Source organism: Acipenser ruthenus, chromosome 25, assembly GCF_902713425.1.
Source record: "Acipenser ruthenus chromosome 25, fAciRut3.2 maternal haplotype, whole genome shotgun sequence".
Classification (NCBI taxonomy): Eukaryota; Metazoa; Chordata; class Actinopteri; order Acipenseriformes; family Acipenseridae; genus Acipenser; species Acipenser ruthenus.
The window spans coordinates 5,657,626-5,678,761 of record NC_081213.1 but is presented as its reverse complement, the minus strand read 5'-3'; the positions used below and the strand labels follow the sequence as shown (position 1 = coordinate 5,678,761).

The 21,136-nt window shown below is 39.6% G+C and overlaps 2 protein-coding genes across 2 annotated transcripts; both read left to right on the top strand.

The window, feature by feature from the left end:
- The first annotated feature begins 282 nt into the window (after nt 1–282).
- Nucleotides 283–10,700, top strand: LOC117414247 (transmembrane protein 222-like). The gene is made up of 6 exons (XM_034024071.3): nt 283–482; nt 1,178–1,262; nt 2,696–2,727; nt 2,851–2,947; nt 5,482–5,612; nt 6,643–10,700. Exons 1-6 carry the CDS (start codon nt 364–366, stop codon nt 6,728–6,730), a joined length of 552 nt encoding a protein of 183 aa, XP_033879962.2. The 5' UTR covers nt 283–363; the 3' UTR covers nt 6,731–10,700.
- Nucleotides 10,701–16,616: 5,916 nt separating this feature from the next.
- LOC117413954 (trophoblast glycoprotein-like) lies at nt 16,617–20,493 on the top strand. The gene is made up of 2 exons (XM_034023446.3): nt 16,617–17,368; nt 18,091–20,493. The coding sequence occupies exons 1-2, from the start codon at nt 17,115–17,117 to the stop codon at nt 18,926–18,928; spliced, it is 1,092 nt and encodes a 363-aa protein (XP_033879337.3). The 5' UTR covers nt 16,617–17,114; the 3' UTR covers nt 18,929–20,493.
- The last annotated feature ends 643 nt before the right edge of the window (nt 20,494–21,136 follow it).

Sequence of the window (21,136 nt, the reverse complement as noted above, 5' to 3'; positions counted from 1 at the left end):
CTGGACAAAACACCTTCCTACTCAAACAATTCACAGGGAGTTCCTTAAGAAGCTGCACGCTTGTGTTCGCCATATTGGCCCCATCGACTCAATTCTTTGCGGGCAGCTGACTCTATATTGAGCCAAAATGGCGTCTGTTTCCTATCTCCTGCTATACCCATTGGTTTTATCTAACATAATTACTACTAATCTGGTCGATAGCAAAATGAATTAATCTTACCTGACCAATATAGGCAATATATTTTATATGATTATTATGTATTTATTTGTGTTTAATTTGCAGTCATTGCAACCGCGGGTCGTTTGCATAACAGCCCAGCATGTCAGGAAGCGGAAGCGGGAAGGTATTTGCTCTTATTAGTTATGGCGGAAGTGGTTGAGGAAGACAAGATTAAGCATTTTAACGGGGGCTTTGAGAAAATGGACTCGGAGAGGAGTCGTTTTCCATACTGCATCGTGTGGACCCCCATCCCTGTACTAACGTGAGTTATACTCGTCATGCTATCAACCTAAACTTTAGCAATTCTGTTGCTTCGTTGTGGTAACAAGATCTGGTCGTGGGAGCTGTCATCAGATATGGAGCTACAACAGCACATTGTACAGTGTTATTCAATTTAATGTGACGTTGTTCTGTGAATAACAGTTGACAGTGCAGTAATATCTACAAATAATAAACACGTCTGCGTAATGACGTAGACAGGTAGTCAGTCGGCCGTCCGTGCAATGATTGACATCTGTCACTGACGGACCCGAGTGAGTGTCAGACTATGAAAAGTGAAAATGTAAATGCCACACACAGACATTCGCCTTCCTTTAACTGTTATGTATTGCTTTATTATTTATAATATTATTATTTTCGTGAGGACAGCAGGTCTAAGGGTTATAGTCTGTAGCTGGAGTTCGGTTCAGTGCTTTGTGAGTACAAAACTACACAGATGTTTCACTGTTGCTTTGCATCCAGAACGTCCCAGAAAGAGCTGGTGCCAGTAATCGTGGAAGGATGCCCAGGTATCCGTCAGAACGGTCTGCATCTGTCCAATCAGTGCAGCCCTGGCTGCCTTATTCACAGCGTCATGCCAGGTGTTTAAAAAGCATTTATCACACTAAACAGGCAGCCCGTAGTTCTATACATGTGGTCTTTAACAATGATTTAACTCTGCGTTTGTCCTGTTTTCAGATGGCTGTTTCCTATTATAGGACACATGGGAGTGTGTACCTCCACTGGTGTGATCCGAGATTTTGCTGGACCTTACTTTGTCTCAGTAAGTAGAACCGAGGGAATGCGTTAGTTCTGCAAGGTCAGTAGAACTGTAGCTCCGAGTTCTCTGGAGTGCTGACTAAAGTATTTCAGCAATAGTGTTCTACCGCACCAACCTTTTAAATGATAACGCCCACTGTGTCCCACTTTACATTTTTAGTAACATCTCCTGTAAAATAGACTTTGCCTTGCTCTTGCATGAGTTCTGGCTGCTGAGCTGTTGGGCAAGTTGGCCTTAAGTTTGGAACTGCTTGCAAAAACGTTGCTCCTCATACATTCTGTATTTGTATGGTAATGACACCTGATTTGGCGGAGGTATTGTTGGCTATATCTTGGGAACTGCGTCCCTGACTTTTATTTTAGGAGTTCGAAAGTAAAGTATTTGATTGTAATTTCTCAAAAGAAGGCTATTTATTTCCTTTTACAAGAACTCCCAGAAGCTTTGCTTTCAAGCTTACCTACTGTTCCTATAACTGACCTGTTTTGACCCCATTGAAAAATAAAATTCACCATAATGGAAAATGATGAGACCTACGAAATGATAGCAGAACCTGTGCTATAATTATTGGGTTAGCTCTGTGTACTTTAAGACATTTGGCCCCTGTACATAATTTTAATGCATTTCAGTGAAAGAAAATCATAAACTAACAAAGTTAGACCAATGGCTAATTTAAGAGCTCTGAAATGTACGTAACTGGATTTCTGCTTTGCTTTGTAACATATTTGTGTATTCTAATGGGAGCAAAAAGCTGAGCTATTTTCTGCAAGATAAGCTGTCCAAAGTAGCCAACTACCCAACTATTGATTTTGCTGCAATGTGTTACAGCTTGGCAGTGAGCACAAATACGTATGGACTTTTTATAAGGGCTAAAAGTGTATTCTATCCATTTCAATTGGTTTACTGTCTAATGCTTTCTCAATGCAGCTGCACTTTTGCGTGTTTTGAATCCCTTGATCAGTGTTAAATCATGAGTAGTTTCTGATGTAGCAGCTGGATTTAAATACAGGAAAGCACATGTCCTGTTGCACTAAGCAGAGGCAGTAGCTTTCAACATCGAGAAAAGCAACTGACAAGGATCAAACCACTTTGATTTTCAGCATGCGTGATCAATGCCTGTATTAGGGTCCTTGATGACCACAACCCATATTGACGTATGGATGGCGGACAGTTGTGACCCCGCCCATTCCCACTATAAACAATATATGACCTGATACTTATTTTACATTAAAATTACTCTAGAGGTGTGTTAGACATTATTACAGTACAGGATTTGGTGGTTTATAGTACTTAATACTTGCATCTGTAAATCCTTTGATGGTTTGGAGCAGTATAATGTAGTTTGTATTTAGATAAAGAGTTAGATTGAGTTATACTTGCACAGATAAGTAAACAAGCCGAGAAATGGGGCTCCCACAGTTTTTTGTTTTTTTTTACAGGAGGACAACATGGCTTTTGGAAAACCAACAAAGTATGTACCTCGAAAAGATATATATTTAAATTCCAATTCTGAAAATGAGAAATGTGTTCATAAATCTACCTCTTTTTAAAATGGAGTGATTGTTGTGCAAGTGCTTGTCTCTTGTTCCACCAGGTACTGGAAACTCGATGCTGACAAGGTCTATGCTAGCGGCCCTAATGCTTGGGACACATCTGTGAATGATGCATCTGAAGAATACAAACAAAGAATGGTAAAAAAAAAAAAATGTGTGCAGATTGAACGTTATTGCCTTGGGAGCTTGAGAATTAGCATGACAAAGCTGTCAACGTGCCATAGCAATTTTCAAAAAGATCACTGACACCAGGACTATAGCAGAATGTATGTCTCAATCCAAATAACATCTTGAGAGGAGCTAATCCAGGTGGGATGAAACTGCAGTTTTTCTTTCAGTGATTTACACAGTGGTGGTTTTTAGATTCTTCATTTCCAAACAAGCAACTGTGGGGCTGCACTGGGACAGGAATTAGATACTTAACAAACAAATGAGAGGTCAGAGCGAGTCATCTGATACAAAGACATTTCAGGCTTGTATAGAGCTATGTTATTGTGTCTTCAGCAAACTTCAGTTATCCGCGGCTCTCTGACGAGTTTTATCTTTGAAATACAGTACATTATTACTAATGTAGACTTAATGCCCGCGGTGCACACACACACACACACACAAAGACGCATGCATCAGTCTAACCTATGGAGTCGACGCCAAGACAGCAGCGCTACAGATGCGAGGATTCATGTCTTGGTGTAAACAGCAGAAGGATTCTGTCAAATTATTTCTCCTGAGGCAGTTACTTAGTGAAGCCCAGCAAACTTTGTCAAGGTTCAAAAGAACGACTTGCAGCAGTGAATTGTTTAAAAAAGCTGTTGGCAAAAAAACGAACACTTCTGTTGGTACGTATTTTGTTGAAATGTAAGACAAGTTTAAATTACACAGTAGGCTTGTTTATTTCGTTTTAAAGTTTAAAAAAATGTAATAGAATTGTATTTTTTGTTTGAAATCCCAGAAAACAATTGGCTACCGTTATTCAATATTAATCCTTGGAATAAATTAGGGAATTCCTTAGCTCTGGTGGGCTGAATAGCTTATTCCCATCATAAAATGTCTTATGATCTTGTAGATTTGTAGTATTTTTTTTTTTGTAACAGAAAAACAGGGTTGGAGGTGTATCGCATTTTGATTTTCCTAGGAGTAACGCTGTCAAAGTAAACTAATTTTAAAACATTCTTCTGACTTTGTAATATATTGTATTGCATGCATCTTCAGTAAATGCTAATTTGGTTTACATTACTAGTTCCTGTATTTTATTCATCATGAATTCTAGTCACATGCAGTGACAGCTAATTTATCCGTCTGTATTTCACACATCCGTGGACCTATGTCCCCCCAAAACGCGTGGATAAACAGAGTTCGTGTGTGTGTGTGTGTGTGTGTGTGTGTGTGTGTGTGGAGCTGTGGCCAGAAGTTTTGCATCACCCTATTGAATTAACTCATTTTACTTCATAAAGTCGAATGAAACCTGCTGAATCACCCTACTGCTTTGTAGTTTGCCATATACTTAACTATACACTACTTCATACAATTACTTCCCTTAGATCAGGCTGTGTATATGAAAAGCATTTTCAACGCTGGTTCTCTCATAGCTTGTATACAAAAATGAAAACTCCATGTTTGTCCCAGAACTTCTGCAACAAATAGCAAAAATAAACAAATAAAAGCATGAGTAACAAAGACAGTAGTGCAGGCATTTCTTTTCCCAGGCGTGAATTATTTCCTCAGCTGTCTGACAGCCATCTGGAGACTGATTGGCTGCTCTAAGAAGTCATCCAGAGCCTCTATAGCTTTACAGATGTAGCCGTTTGGTTCAACGATTCATTTGCCGTCTCAAGGGCTTTGAATTCTATTACGAGGTTTGCATAGTCAAATACTCTGAACTAAGGCATGCTATTTAAAACTCTTTATAGAGCATTGACATTTAACAGTTGGTTTGCATGGCATTAATTTGCTGTTCGTCTCCCATTAGAATTAACAACAGTTTATAGATGCAGGGGAGCCCCACCAGGGGCTGTGACAGCTACTTTAACCTCCTCCCTCCTGCTGCGCCACATTAGAAATTCACTATGTTCATTTGTACATTAAAAGCATTTTATAACACATTGCCCGAATTGTCAAACAGGTAACACAGCATGATGTGGTATGGAACAGAAAAGCCAAAGCACTTGTTATGTTTATTTATTTACTTGCAGTGATTTAGAGGACAGATCTCAAACCCCAGTGCACTAGAGCAGACATTAAAAAGAGCTTTGAAACAGACTTTTAAGTTATAAGTGTAGAAAAGAGAAACAGAAGCAAAGATTACAGGTAAGTTATTTACACAGTCGTAGCAACACGTGGGGACGGTATGGATGGTTAAAGACTGTTCTTGGTTTCTTGAACAAAAGTCCAGAATGCTTTCAAAACTTTATGTAATCATAAGGTAGCCTTATATGTAGTGATGGATTGCGATTCCACTTGGAAAGCAATCCAAAACCTGTTGTTTTTAGAAAGGCAAATGGAAGATCTACATGCGAGTGGGACAGCGAGTTGTTCATAGAGTTCTGAGTTGTGACAGTATACGATTTACACAGTGAAATAATGCCGACCAGGGTCGGATGTTTAGAACTCTTTTATAGAACTGAGACAGGCTTTGTTTTTCAGTGCTTGAGCAGTTCTGTTGTTTTTTTTTCCAGCATAACCTGTGCTGTGATAACTGCCACTCCCACGTGGCAATGGCCCTCAACCTGATGCGCTACGATAACTGCACCTCCTGGAACATGGTCAAGCTCTGCTTCCTGTGCCTGGTCTACAGCAGATACGTCAGGTGAAGAAACCAAACTTCTGTCGACTTGTTTGTTTGCTCACTAGCTGTTGATCCCATGTGCTGATTGGATTGCTTCATTTCAGTTCGAAACCAGTCACGCATGTAAACCCTTCACAGCTATCGGATTGGGGGTTTGGGGAATCAAAAAGCGTTCTTCTAAAAGAGTTCTTTGTTCGTGTGAACAGAGCAAGGGAGGGGAGTGGGACACTTAGAATAGAGGCAGATCAGAAGCAAGTTTGTCTTCTCTTTTTTATGGGGGCAATACAGTTTCACTGACTTGTGAACTCATTTCAGGAAACTATAAAGGGGTTATTGGTGGATCATTTGATTCAGTAGTGTAGGGATCAATGTGATTTTAAAAGGTACTAAAACAGAAGTTTCTAGGGTTTTTTTTTTTTTGTTTAGTTTTTTTTCGAAGATCACGCAACAGAGACGAACTTGGCGAGTTGAACCGAACAAACCTGTGTTTATCTTTCCTTGGGTTAGTTTCAAGCAGTGAACAGTTTACAAAGAGTATTGACCTTATGGCATTATTGCAAACCATTGCGCTTACAAAATGGCATAGGAGGGTGTGTGGTCCAGTGGTTAAAGAAAAGGGGCTTGTAACCAGGAGGTCCCCAGTTCAAATCCCATCTCAGCCACTGACTCATTGTGTGACCCTGAGCAAGTCACTTCACCTCCTTGTGCTCCATCTTTCGGGTGAGATGTAGTTGTAAGTGACTCTGCAGCTGATGCATAGTTCACACACCCTAGTCTCTGTAAGTTGCCTTGGATAAAGGCGTCTGCTAAATAAACAAATAATAATAATAATAATAATAATAATAGCAGTACGTGAGTCTATGCGCCAACTGCTAATTCCTCTTACAGGGCAGATGATGAGCTGGAGGGTAGGGTGTCGTTGGGTGAGCAGTCATGAAAATGTCATCCAAATCTGTGTTGATCACCAATATGATGAATCTGTCTGGTTTCGACGGAGAATCTCACTTGCAGACGTTAATTCTAATACTTGTTTTGTCTTCCTCTCTTGCAGTTTTGGAGGCTTTCTAAAAACCTGGCTTCCCTTTATACTGCTCATGGGGATCGTCCTCACAGTCACTCTCGCTGTCAACCTGCGGTGATCGAGACAGAGAGACGAGAGAAAAGAGCAAAACTCTGAGCTGGAGCGCAGAGCTCTCTGCAGCGCAGGTGGGACAGCAGTGCCTGCCTGTGAACACAAAAGCCTTTCTGTGATAGAAATCCTTTTCGGTGACTTAGAAATACATTTTTTTTTTCTTTATAAAGATCCATGGGTGATGTTGTTTTTTAATTTAATCCAAATCTACAAAGTTATATTGGTCAGTATGATTTAACTTAAAGTTCCTGAATATCAAATCTGGAGGAGGAGAGGGGTAGTAGTGAAATGTTAATTGACCTCTAGAGGGCTTACTAACGTGAGTGGGCTGGGATCTGATGACAACAGTGCATAGCATGTGTCTAGCAATCCAAGATTAGCTGTTTTTCTCAAGTATAATAGATCTGTAGAGAGGTGCAGAATGCTAGGTGGATTCCTGCTGGGGACAGGCAGCCTGTGAAACACCAGCGGATGAGCGATGTAATTGGAGAGAGTGGGAACAGCAGGAGCGACCCCTGCTGTGGGAATTCTGTCTCCAAACTGTCTCTTGACATTGTCGTTTGTTTTGCAGACCACGCAGCTCCAAGAAAAGCACTGGGACTGATGTACAGTGCTTCTATGTGTTTGTTTTTTTAGCTCCAGTATAATTTTGCACCTCCTAATAATAATAATAAGAAGAAAATACCTTTAAAGTAAGAAACACAGTCTAACCTGCTGCATGAATAAGGAATGCTCTGCCTGTGAGCTACAGCTGAAGTAAAGCACACATGGCAATGGCAGTATCATTCTCTTACAGATGTTTTAGAGGCTGCTCCTATATAGGTTATATTTCAATACGGGCTTAAAGGCAAACAATGGAAAAATACAAATAAATGAAAACGTGATTTCAGCTAGTATTATTTATTTTTATTTTTAAATTAAACTTTTTTTTTTTTTACATACTTTCCACTGAAGTGAAAGATTACTTTTTTGTTGAAAACTGAGCTATACCATTTAAAAAAAAAAAAAAATTTAAATCCAACGAGAGAGATAGCATTCCCATGCAGCTTTCACACCAGCGGCCCCACTTGAACTGGTTGCTAAGACACAGTACCATTGATGACCAGATTAATCTCTTTATTGTCGTGGATCAAACAAAAATCTGACATTCTCTTTCACAGCATAGCGGCCCATAGCAGCAGGTAGTTTCTTAAGATCTGTCCCAACTCTCTGCTGCCCTAGTTTAGACCACCCCTTCAATAACTTTTTAAACTATTTTGATCTTTTAAGGAACTCCTTTAGAAAAGAAAAACCCCAAACAGTTCTGTCATGAGAAGCAAGCTTTGAACGTGAAGTGACATTTGTCAGTGTCTTCTGTGTTGTCATGATTGGAACGTATTTCATAGCTAGACTTAGTGCTTAAAGTTATAGATCAGATAGGTGTATCAAAATAATTAGGTCTAAAAGCTGCAATATGTAATCAAAAAAGAGAACCTGTGTATGCTTGTAAATATAATTGTATAGTTTAAAATTCTGTTATTTCACAGTATTTTTTATGGTCCATCGTAGTTTCAGCTAGATTCCTTGTGTCCCAAATGCAAAAGCACCAGCAAAGTGGTATTGACTAAAATCCGGTCCCTTCTCCTTTTAATAAGCGTCAGTGTCCCTCGTACTGTGCTGAGTTTTTTTTTTTTTTTTTTCTTCACTTTGCAGCATTTGAACCGTATTATACAGACAGCCCTGTCCTTTAAGAGCAACCCTGTGTCGGTCCCCTGTCATACCGTTTCAGTAAAGCAGGGTGTATTAAGTGGATTTCTACACAGTCTGACCCGCTACCAAAGCCCACCATTCATAGCTCCTTAGCTCCAGAGCATTTTAATGGTGACTGTATTTAAAACTCAATCTAAGGGTTTTGCTGTTGGCCTCTGTGTCTCCAGTCTCCTCATTTGGAGTGACTTTACATTTTTTAAATAAATAAATCCCAGCGCATGTTGCACCAAGCTTCTCTCTTCCCTATATTTAACCGTCTGGAAAAGCAAAGTGGCAGTCGTGGACACATGCTGCTTCATTAGCAGGCTGCTGTTAGAAACTGTGCAGTGTAAACTCTTCCAAATCAAGGGGTAACCTTTATAGGAAGGAGCTCTCCAGCTGCTGTGGTGCAGAATGAAACGCTGCTTCAGGCTCTGGCAGGCCAAGTTCAGTCCCTTAGACATGGCAAGGAATACATTGGCTTCTATAATTAGTTAACTGCTGTGGAAAGCTGTGATGTGCTTCTGCATTAACAGGAAAGACAAACCTGCTCCTTAGAATGCCCGGCCTAGGGACCATTTTAAAGTGGGCTTTTGTAAGGTTGGGTATTATTTTGAAGCAGGTGCAAAGTTTGCCATAAGTAGATAAGTGCTTGCATTTGGTACAATTGCGCTGTTAGATTTATAAATACATTTTAGGTTATATTTTAGGCTGGATTGCTTGTCAGCTTAAGACGCTTTGTAGAAAAGCATCTGCTAAATTACTAATTGAATTGCATTTTCCACAGTGCAATGAGTGCCTCCTTATTTTATTAAAGGAAAAACAAATTGCTAATGTCTTAAAAGACATGATATGGGTTTGAAATATAACATTATCTAAACGAATGCATTCTTGTTGTGTTCTTATGTTCTTGTTCAGGATCACATTTATTAAAGCAACCCTTTGCCCTCAGCAGGGACCCGTCCCGCCCTGTCCAGCCACGCCCCGTCCCACCTCGCACAAATCAAAAGGTGTCGAGAGAGCACCAAACCCTGCAAAAGAAAATTGCATTCCATCAGCGAGTTCATGATGATTTGTGGTGTGCCTAAGAAATCTGTCAAGAGAAAACCTCAGTCATGAGCTGGTCCCTTTTGTGTTAGGGTAGCGCATAGATAGTGGAGTTTTCCGTTATTGATAATCATCTGCAAAATGATCATGATAATCACGATTACCATAAAACCAACCCTTATATCAAGTATACACATGTTTCTGAGTGACCTTTTACCTCATAACTATAATAATCACCCCAGTTGTATGTGAATTTACAAAATCATTCGTTTGGTTCTCCAAGTTTAATAAAATTGACAAGAGACATGTTACAGAAACATTCATCATCTAAAGCAATACATATTTAAATGTTAAAAATGTGTTTATAGAATCACAGTAATTGGTGATTGTTTCAACTCCATATGGGATCTGTAATGTCAAAGCATGTGTGCTATGCTGATGACCTGTTTTTTTGAAAAAGAAAATACAAATAAATAACTTGCGAGGGTAATTTAAAAGCTTCCGTGCAGCTTAGTTGTTTCTTGCATGTTCTGTAACATAAGCAGTTTCACTATACAAAAAAAAAAAAAAAAGCTGTACAATTCTTTGTGAATGTGGCCGATAGTGTCGTTCTGGCATAATGCTGAAACTCAACAATGTGAAAAAGCTTGCATGGAAGTAAAAGGCCCAGAGCTTATTTGGCCACACAGAGTTTGCAAGTCAGCGTGCTCATATCCAATGCCGTCGCACACAATGGGCTAGCCTGCTAAGCCGTGGAAGTGTTATGCATCCACGGGCTCCAGTGTAGGAATGCAGAACCCTGGAGTAAACAGTGATTAGTTCAAATATAAGAAGCTAAGTGAAGCAGACCAGCCTTCACACTGATGAAGGCGTGAGCCCAAACCTTTGTATACTCCAGTTGGGTTCTTATGGTTTTTCCTCAGCGCTTATGATTGAGTGTTTGAAGTTATGTTAGAATAGGCAAATTCAACCAAACCAGGCAACACTGGGGACTTTGATGCATTTTTATCTTGTGTGTATTTCTGTCTTCCTTTTTGCACATTTTTTTTACTGTGAAATAAGTGTATCAGTTTGAATGAATATTTTCTTAGATGTGTGGAAGAACCTGCTATTACAAGCTGGTGGATGCTATATTCATGTAATGACAATAAAATAATGTTTGTTAAAAAAAGAAAAATAAAAAGATTGATTTTGAGACAGTTTTTTATTTGAACAAGGCCTGTTTTTTGTCACTGTTTAGAATGTGAACAGCCTATCTTCGTACTGGTTTAGAATTTGATTGCAGCTATATCACTATCTTATTATTTGTTATGTTGCAAATCTGATGGCTTAATAAAGTCTCAACTACCGTTCAGAGGTTTCAAAATCAAATTCGCTAATCTGAATTCACTTTATTTTGCTTTCACGCCCCGACTTTGTTTTTTAATTTCGAATAATTTTTCTTCAGGTTGAAACCTCTCTAATGAAGAATGGTTAATCCACTGACCTGGAATTGAATCTGACTCCCAGCTGAGCCTCAGTTTAGGCACACAGTTTGTCTCTTCTAGAGAGAGGGATGAAGGTGAGGGGAAGCTATTATGGCAGACTGGGCAGTGCCATTATCAGCTAGTTTTATACCCTGGCCTCTGTGTTCATCTGTGAGTATTTTGAGTCCCCCAGTGTCTGTTCATTAGGAAATATTTTAACACGTATTCTCTAGTCTCACAGTTTCATAAAGCAGTATGACAGAGCGTGTGTCAAAATGATAACTGAAATTATGATAAGGTGCGCTGTGGAACTAGCACTGAAGCTAATATAAGGTAAGAATCGTGATTTTCAAACCTGCTGCCCCTTTAAAGGACCGGGAGTTGCAGATTGATGTTTTATTGGTCTTCTGTTTAGTAGCAGAGAAAGGATGGAAATGCGGGATGCTATCTATCATGCATTTTACTGTTCAGCGCTTTCAAACCCTCCGTCGCTGTGTAATTAGGATCCTGCCCTCCGCTTTTGTTTTCCGAGTCACCATGGCGATGATTGAGAAGAAGGGGGGTGTAATAAAATGTATTGCTTGCTGTTTCATTGTTGTAAACACCGTTGCTGAGAGGACATTAACAGTAATCTCTTCCCACCAGTTGAACCTATAATAAGTACCGGGGAACGAGGAGAAACACAAATCCTCAGGGGCCAGCCCATTAAAGGGACCCTACACTTTTAAACAGGCACTGATTATCATAAGCAAATACACGGTCCAAATCCCAATTGTATTGCAAGTGAAGCTGCATTTAGAATCTGAAATCTATTGGATGCCAACATGAAACTGAAGTACATATGGAAGCCCATTTCCGACATAAAAAAAATACATTTTAAATTTCCATTATAAGGTTGACATACTATCTCATTATTTCGACCTACTATCGTTATTTCGACTTACTATCTCGTTATTTCGACTTACTATAATAAGTCGAAATAACGAGATCCAAAGTCAAAATAATGAGATAGTATGTCAACCTTATAATGGAAATTTAAAATGTTTTTTTTTTTTTGGTGGCAGAATTGGGCTTCTGTAATTTAATACATTAATAAAACTGTCGTGGCTTATTAATGTATTAAATTACAGGATTCATTTTCAGTCCTTTAAGAAAAAGTACAGATGAAAGGAAGTTGCATTATATTTCACATATATTTTTATTTTGGAAATAAACCCACTGTTCTTTTCACAACACATGATTATGTCTTTGAAAGATATATTTTTGAATCAGTATTTTTGTAGAAGTACTGCAGAATAGTCACATTTCACTCAACAGAATCAAAGCGCTGTATTTTACGGCTTTTACTAATAATGGCAGAGGATTTTTTAAAGTGTTGTAGTGCTAAAAAATGGTATATCCTTTAATAAGTGTGAAAAAGATTTGCTTAAATATTTTACAGCTTAAAAAATCGCGTTTAAATGTTTTTGGAAGTGTCTGATTAAACGTCAAACGCTTCAGCGTGCAAATGGAGTGTCAGTTTGTGCCGACCTATTGATCATGTTTCGTGTTAAAGATCTGCCTCCGACGCCGCCGCCATGGTTTGACACATCACTGTCAAAAGCGGTGCCACTTTGATTCATGTCCTATTCTTTTGACCCACAGTCGCGTCGGGCAGGACTGTAGGTGGCAGAGCCATTATCAATCCAATCTCTGATCTTTCCCTCTTTTAAGTCATCATTAAAGGGACCGCATTGTGTTAAAACCTTTGTTATGCTGTGGTTACAAAAGGAGGTCAGTGTGCACCTGACATCGCTCGCTGTCTGCCAGCATCCCGGGTGCTAGTTACCATGCGAAGCGGTGAAGGGGGTTTGAATTGCTAATGCACCGATCATGGTGTCGGCGATGCTTAACAAAACCTGTGGTTTGTGCATGCATTACCTCGAGCATGCATTTAGACTGTGATGGGGTTGATTTATAGACTGTTTTTCTTTCTTAGATATATTTTTCAATGCAAAGTTGAAATTAATCATACAAACATAACACATTGTTGCAGCATCTGTGTATGAAAATTGTTTTAAATTTCTTTGAAGCATTCTGAAAACGGATACAGGAGAATAATCTGGGAACGGATGGAAGTACACTATCAAGCTTAACTAAAGAAAATGTTAATAAAGAACACACTATACACGTTTAAAAAATGTTAAATGTAAAGTCAGGCTTGAGGCAACGTCCTCAGAACGGCGTGACGCTGTGGGTGTTAAATGAACCCTCGGGGCCCCGGTGTCTGTACGGAATACATTCTGTTTTGTACACTGTAGGGGTCTCGGGAGGAAAGAGGCAGGACAGTCAATCAGTGTTCTAGTCTAGTGAAAATTGCATTCAGTTAACACAGCTGAGACCAACCATTTATAATGCATAGACCTATACTAGCGGTGGCGTCTATTTTAATTGGGCTTTACTTAACTGAGTTTGAATACACATTGTAGTCTTCATTTAAATTGTTTGTAAACTACATGTACAAAAATAAAAATATAAATGTACACTGTAAATACAGTAAGCTGAGGACTCTGATTCAGGCTTGCTTGTCATACCCAAGGAAAAGTGCACCAGACTCGGAGAGCGCTCTTTCAGCTTCCCGGCCCCGACTCTCTGGAACTCTCCCAGCTTTAGTGAGTGTAGCTCCCACAGTCGCTCGCTTCAAATCAATTCTCAAGACCCCCTTGTTCGCTCTTGCTTTCAATGCTCTTTAAGCCTGATATCTGTTATTAGCTGTTGTCTAAATTGCTATTTCAGATTTTCCATCTTATTCTTATGATTCTGCATGACACACACATCCACAATGTTTAGAATTCACATCCTAGCCTTTTATTTATTGTAATATGCCTGTATTTAATGTATTTGCATAGTTTTTTTACTGTTTGTATTTAATGTGCTATGCCCTGTATTTCACTGTATTTATTGTATTATGCATTGTTCCTCACTGTCTTGTAAAGCGCTTTGTGATGGTGGTCCACTATGAAAGGCGCTATATAAAATAAATATTGATTGATTGATAGTGTTCAGTAAGGACAGTTCTTCAAAAATCAACTCTCACAAATAGAACATAAATAAATATTGCTCGACTTTTCTTGCCAGTCAAAGTTCGATTGTTTTCTTCTTTGAAGTGCAAGTGGGTACATCCAGTACGGTACTCTAAAACTGGTGTCATAACGGATTACATTAGATTACTTGTAATGCAACCCCGTTCTTTCAGATCTTCTCGAACATTAGCGGGATTTTTCTTGCTGATCTCACTTGTCAAATAATGAATCTACATCCGGGCGCAGATAAACGTGTCTCTCGCCCTCTCGCCCCCCTTCGCTCTGATAACAGTTCCATTTGTTTAGTAATCGGATTAACGAGAAACAACGTTAACTACTGTCTCCGATCGCCTTGTTCTACTCTATAATTTGCAATTATAAAAACCACAGATAAGAACGTTTAAAATACTTCATATTCTGTTGTATTCACTGTGGCCCATGCATTATACGTTTCAGAGAGTAGTTTTTGCTGAGTTTTTGATGCTCTATTTTCATCTAAGTATTTTCATCACAGCCTGCCTTTTGTTATTGAATTTAATATACAATGCTTTGCCTAGTCTGAGCCAACTTTCTGCTCAGGCCATGAAACAGAAGACGGCTTGCAGACAAAATGTTCTCCTGGCTGTTTCAGTAGTTGTGGGTGGCATTTTGAGTGCTGTTTTCTTATCAGCTTGCATGAACTTTAAACAAGGAGGACACAGCTTGAAACTGCTATCCGTTGTAAAATAAACAGTCAAGCATTGTCACTGTGTATGCTTTCAAGAAACCCATCCTAATATGATCTACTACATAATCTACAGTACAACACACACAGAGATACATATAATTGGTCAACTACTTATTTTTTAAAAAATGCTATAGTTTCAAATGTGTTTTGTTGCTTTGACAATGACAGTCTCATCTTGCCAGGTTCTTGAGGAGGGGGGGGGGGGCTGCCTGTTTACTGCCTAACCATCAAAGGCTCCCCCCCCCAAAAAAAATCCAACTCTAATGAAGGGCTGAAACAATGAGGGCTTTCGAAACGACACTGACTCCAGCTGTTCTATAGCTTTCATGTATTTCACATTGTTCCTGTGTGGATGAGTGAATACACATGTATTACAGAGCACAGGGGAGCTTCAGTGCAGTGCAGAATAGAAACAGCAAAGAGGGAAGTCGTTTCCATTTTGCAGATGTTTTAGATAAGTTTACTCAATAACACCACAGTAATTTTTAAGTACAGTAAAGTTACACTGCACAGTACCACGTCTTTTGCAATTATGCATTCCCAAAGCATTACCAGGGTTATTGCGATGGTCCATTATCTATCATGGTCTCCTGTGCTTTGCAATGCTTTACTGCATTTTGTTAAGTTTTTTTTCCCCCACAGCGTTCCATTTTATAAGAGAACACATGTGATCAATCTAGCCTCACCACAGTCATGCAAACAAACGGTCTCCTTGCCTTGAAGACATAAAGACCTGGGTGAGCAGTCATGAGATTCCATTCTGCTGAGGTATCAGAGGTCATGCTGATTAGATCTCAGCACCTTTCCGGTCAGTCTACCTCTTAAAACCATGCTTTGATACTTCAGAGCTTTGGTCAACAGATGGACCTTTGGGGTCATTTGTCTGACTGCCATGCCTGCTTCCTTACCAAAGTGGATGACAAAGAAAAGACATCCAGATTAATGTGTCTTTGAAGTCTAAGACTACACTGAGTGTTTTCTGTATGAGTCAGTAATATACTGTGTGATCTATTTAAAGACCAGTGATCCAACAGTGTTAGGGTTTGGATAATGTGGAGAAATAGACTTTTTATAAGAAATGCAACTGGATGCTGAGAGACTACTTTCTACAGTTTATTCAGCACATCTGTCTCAGTCATACACGTGTCCTTGTTCTCTCCTTTGTGAATAAAGTTGTGTCAAGCATTGTTATGAACCAGTTCATAAACTTTATGCCAATATAATGTGACCAATCAAACCAGGGAGTATATTATCAGAAAGATTATTAGTATTGTTCTTAAAATGCAGATTATTAGTGTTGTTCTTAGAATAACGTTTTTTTTCTTTTTCTGAGAGGTATACAATTATTCTAACTGTATACAACCAGCAAGACTCTAAATAACGCCATGGTTCTCAATTCCCCCAGCTAAGTAGCTCCTCTGTTATAATTGTTTAATTCCTTTTAGAAAATTAGCATCTGTACTTAATTAAAAAGAGGGCACCAATAGTTTTTCACTTAGTTAACTCATTTCCACCTGTAGGACCATTTAATAGTCATCCTTGCAGAACGTTTTCAATTGAAGAATGTGGGCATATAATTTTAAAGAAAACTTGAAAATCTCAGGTTCCTATATAAAAGTTTATCACGGTATTTTTGCAATGTATTCTGTTGTTGCATTTTGACTATGCTTTTCCCAATGGTTATAATACTGTACTATCGTTTAACCGGGTTTGCATTCATCTGTTTTATCATACCTCGCTATTCTTTAGCTTGCATATGCCTTTACCGTGCTCTCACTACACTTTGTTTAGTTTGTTACAACTGGGTCTCGTGTTTTAAATATTGATTTATTTTTTGTGTGTCTTTAATCTGTGCACAGTATGGGTTTGCGTGTGCGCGCCTGGTCAGCAGTGTCCTGTCGCTTTAAGGAAGGTGGTACCTACCCTCGTGAGCTCGAGAACCCATCCCCCGAGCTCTCCTGCTGGCTGTTTAATCCCATTGTCAACGAGTGCAACACAACACCGACCAGACCGAGCATCAAGCATTGAGCAGCGGAGTCCTTTACACATGGAGATCACAATCACGCCTTCACACAACACGGGCCTCTGAAATGCAGATTTCCAGCGCAAAAACTTTACTACCCAGATTTCCAGTACAAAAAGAGCCGGGGGACTGCAACCAGATTTAATGCACAGCATTCGGAGGCAAGAGCATAAGCAGCATTCACTCGCAACTTTAAGGCTTTTTTTTAAAGAAGAAATTTGCAAGCACACAATTCAAAAGACGATTCTGTAATTTAAATCAACGACAGAACGTTTTACTATTTTTTTTTTTTGAATAATACATTATTACATTTGAATGTAAAGTTTTAGTTTTTTAAAATGTATGCTTTTGCATTCGTGGTACTGTTTAGCTTGTTTTCCCCGGGCTTGTGTGACTCCTGCCCCTCGTCCTGTGAGTGTTCTGAAGCTGCCAGGACGGTGAAGTGTGTTTTTAAAGATGTGACTGAGGTCCCGGCCGGTATCCCCTCGTACACGAGAAACCTCTACCTGACGGGCAACAGCATCAGCCGAATTGGACCGGCGTCATTCAGAGGGCTGGGTGATGTCACCAAACTTTCACTAAGCAATAACAGGTACGCGGGTTTGTGTTTTCTTTCTGTTTTCAAAACTTTGCTTTTGCAGTGCAAAATGTCCAAACCTTTTAAAATGATCTGGTTGATTTAGAACTAAAAAGATAAACAACGGAGTTTAAGACTCTCAATGTCTTCCTATATTTAAATTATATTGCAATTATTTTCTGCCATTGTATTTGTATTTTATTTTAAGCAATTGTGCAGCTGCTTTTTTCTATGCAGTTTTATTTGTGGATCCAAATATTGCAAGTATTGATATCAGGATAGATTGTTCTTGAATATTAATTATTAATAATAATGTATGTGAGTTTTGGAAACCGACCCTGTTAAAACCTACAGCAACTGCCATGGGCACATACGCGTTAGATTTCTTTATTCATACTGAGCCCTACAGCTGTGGCCAATAGTTTTGCATCACCCTATAGAATGAACTCATTTTGCTTCACAAAGTCGAATGAAACCTGCTGAATAATGTTACGTTAACATATTGAAATACATACCGCTTTGTAGTTTTCCATATACTTAAGGAAAAGCTGACAACAATGGAAAAATGTGACATTTCGAAATCTAACATGAAATACTGTACTGTTTATTATGGCTTCTGGTGGAATTTTGCATATCATTTTGTAGTTTTTTTGACTGCATGATAAATAAAAAATCTAAATTATGTTATACTTGTCATGTACCTGCGTGTCTGACTTTAGATTGTTTTGTTTTTTCAGAATTGCTGTGATAGAGTCCCACACATTTGCTGCCCTGCACAATCTCCGTGTTCTAGATCTGAGTAACAACGGCCTGTCAGTCATACACCCAGATTCCTTCAACTCGGAGAACAACTCTATACGCGATCTCAACCTCAGCCGCGCTCTCTACAACCATTCCGCTATCGGCGACCTGGCAGCTGCAATGCGCAGAGGCGGCTTCGGGAACCTGCGCAAGCTGGACCTATCCGAGAACGAGATCGTCTACCTCCCGATCGGTATCTTCTCATCCCTGACGGCCCTGAGGCACCTGGACTTGAGAAACAATTCCCTGATGGTCATCAAAAACTCTACCTTCGCTGGCCTCGACCTGGAGGCGCTGGACTTACGACTGAACGCCATCCAGACGCTCAGAGCGGACAGCCTGAGAGAGCTCGATGGAATGGAGCGGGTGCAGATCCAGATGAGAGACAACCCGTTTGTCTGCAACTGTGGCATTGAAGACTTCGCTGACTGGCTGAACGCTACTGCCAAGGTGGTGGACGCAGACAGACTGGTGTGCGTGCTTCCGAAAGAACTGCACAACACCTCGCTCCTGGCTGCGCGGGACCTGGAGCTCGGCTGTCACTACAGCGAGAGCGCAGAGATCGCACTGCAGACCTCGTACGCGTTCCTCGGCGTCGTTCTCGGCTTCGTCGGCGTCATCTTCTTGTTTGTTCTCTACCTGAATAGGAAAGGTATCAAAAAGTGGGCCAATGAACTGAGAGACGCCTGCCGGGAAGTAATGGAAGGCTACCACTACAGATACGAGATCGAGTCGGACCCCAGGTTAGGGCAGTTATCCACCTCCGATTTGTGATAACAAATCCTGCACCTAAAGACTTGTATGTAGATTTGTTTTATTTCTAATGACTTTATATTTGTATATATTCAGAATAGCATGAACAATATTTGCTCATTATTGTGTACAGAATTGTTGTCATTTTTAGCATGTTGAATGAAATCGTAAGGACTCGTGGAGTTATCGTGCTCTTTGTGTAGCCCCCCGCTGTTGGAGATTTCCGACTCAGTCAACTGACCGCTGCATTTTTACACACAAACACGCTGAACAAAACAACACAACGTCTGTCGCAACCCACAAGCTAGTTCAACAGTGTATCCGACTTAAAGTTCTTAAATGGATAATGTCTTAATAACCCCCAAAACACAACGCAACAGCTGGTCACAATAAAGGAGCAGAACACAAATGAATTTGCACAGACACGCTTATCCATCCATCCATTCATTTCTTTTTTTAATCAAACAATCTTTTATTTTTGTTCATAGTTTCCTCTATTAGTAGTTGTTCCACACCCTCAGAATTTAGTAATGTTTTAAGCATTCTTTTAAAACAGTGGCCACTAAAATACAGCACTCTGCAGTTTCTTTTGTTCACATAAAACATGTGTTCTTTTTTATTGATAATGGGTTATTCCAACTCAACTGGACCAGTGGGGGTTGACTTTTTTTTTAAATTATCGATAATGGGTTATTCCAACTCAACTGGATCAATGGGGGGTGACCTTTTTTTTGGCAAGCTTTGAAACGAGATTTTAAATGATGCAAATATTGTTTGTTTGGGTCAAAGGTTAGGCAAATGAACATTTTTTACCACCTTCCACTTGTCCTCACCACACACTTCCCTTGGAATGTGGTTTAAGTTTTAACGACACATGGGCACACAGGCAAGTTTCACCAAAACACCAGAAGTGCACATAATTGAATCACTAATCAGGATTTTTTTTTCAAGTATTCAATGTTAATCAACATATGCAGAACCACACTAAATTAGGGGGATGTTTCAATAGCCCCATGTTTTGTCACATTTCTTTTCTTCTGTGAAGGAAAGTTTTATATATATTTTAAAAAATGTGCATTCAGCTGTTCAGACCACACAGGTTACTAACTTTGTGATTATGAAGATGTAGAACCCTTCTCACTAGTGTTAATAAAGAGTAAATATCTCTGCTGTACACTAGATGGCGCTGGCTGTGACCCACGCCATCTACAGATCCTATGGTTGATCTTAAAGAAGAAGGAAGTTAAAGAGCAAAGCCGTTTTTTAACTGCATGATATTATAAGACAGCAAACATTTGTAATTTTTAAACTGATTAGAGGCGTTTAAAGAAATTGCTTTTTAGTGTTTGCCAACATGGTAACAATGGAGGGGGAAGTCAAGATAAAAGTCATTTGGCTCCATTTAAAATGTGAGGGTGTAACATGTTTAAGAGACCATTTCATGCTCTCGGTGATGCTGAATGTGTTTCCGGCTGAAATGTTTTGCTGCGTGTCAAATGTTTGTGGGAGAAGCTGTCATTTTACTTCACACCATGTGGGGATCTGAGATAGCATGACACCTTTTAAATAAACAGTCTTTGTTTCTACTGGCATTGTTCCTGTGTTGCTTTATGGGGTGAATTGATGGGGAATACAAGTTCTTCATGAAGCTACACATCACAATAGATCTGATCCCTTTGACCCGCTAGGAAACTGTTATTTTCTCATATGACTTTTAAGCCTGCTTGATGTATAGTCAGACCCACATAATAGCACTCCTGTTAATGCCAACCTCTCTGTTATCACCACATTGAAATGTCCCGGCCAGAGTACAATGGAAGTCAATAGGGAAGGCTTCTGTAATCTCACCGTGGTTAATATCAATCACATTTATTAAAAGTAGCCGATGCTCCTAAAGCAATTGGTGTGTCACATCGAAGCTCTGAACATATAGAACACAAAGTTCTATTCAAACAAAGTTCTAGTTCCAGAGTTTAGACGCATTGTTTGAAAAACCTTGTGCTCCCTGGGAAGAAAGTCCACCAATAAACCAAGATGTTGAGGCCGTGGGGCATGGCTAGGGCCATATGGAATGAGCAGCTCTGATACAACAAGAGGAATGTATTAGTTAAAGATATCTGGTGTTTTATAACCATACGTACCAAGCTGCTGTTTCAAACAGCACATTCATTCAGCCCTTGTGCTTCAAGAGACCATGTGCACGACCGATTTTAAGTCTTCCCCACCTCT

Bases quoted from the DNA above. Each gene is read 5' to 3' on its own strand.
- LOC117413954 (XM_034023446.3), top strand. From the start codon at position 17,115: ATGTATGCTTTTGCATTCGTGGTACTGTTTAGCTTGTTTTCCCCGGGC. The intron at 17,369-18,090 runs GTACGCGGGTTT...TTGTTTTTTCAG, and splicing joins CTTTCACTAAGCAATAACAG to AATTGCTGTGATAGAGTCCC.
- LOC117414247 (XM_034024071.3), top strand. From the start codon at position 364: ATGGCGGAAGTGGTTGAGGAAGACAAGATTAAGCATTTTAACGGGGGC. The intron at 1,263-2,695 runs GTAAGTAGAACC...TTTTTTTTACAG, and splicing joins CTGGACCTTACTTTGTCTCA to GAGGACAACATGGCTTTTGG. The intron at 2,728-2,850 runs GTATGTACCTCG...TTGTTCCACCAG, and splicing joins GCTTTTGGAAAACCAACAAA to GTACTGGAAACTCGATGCTG.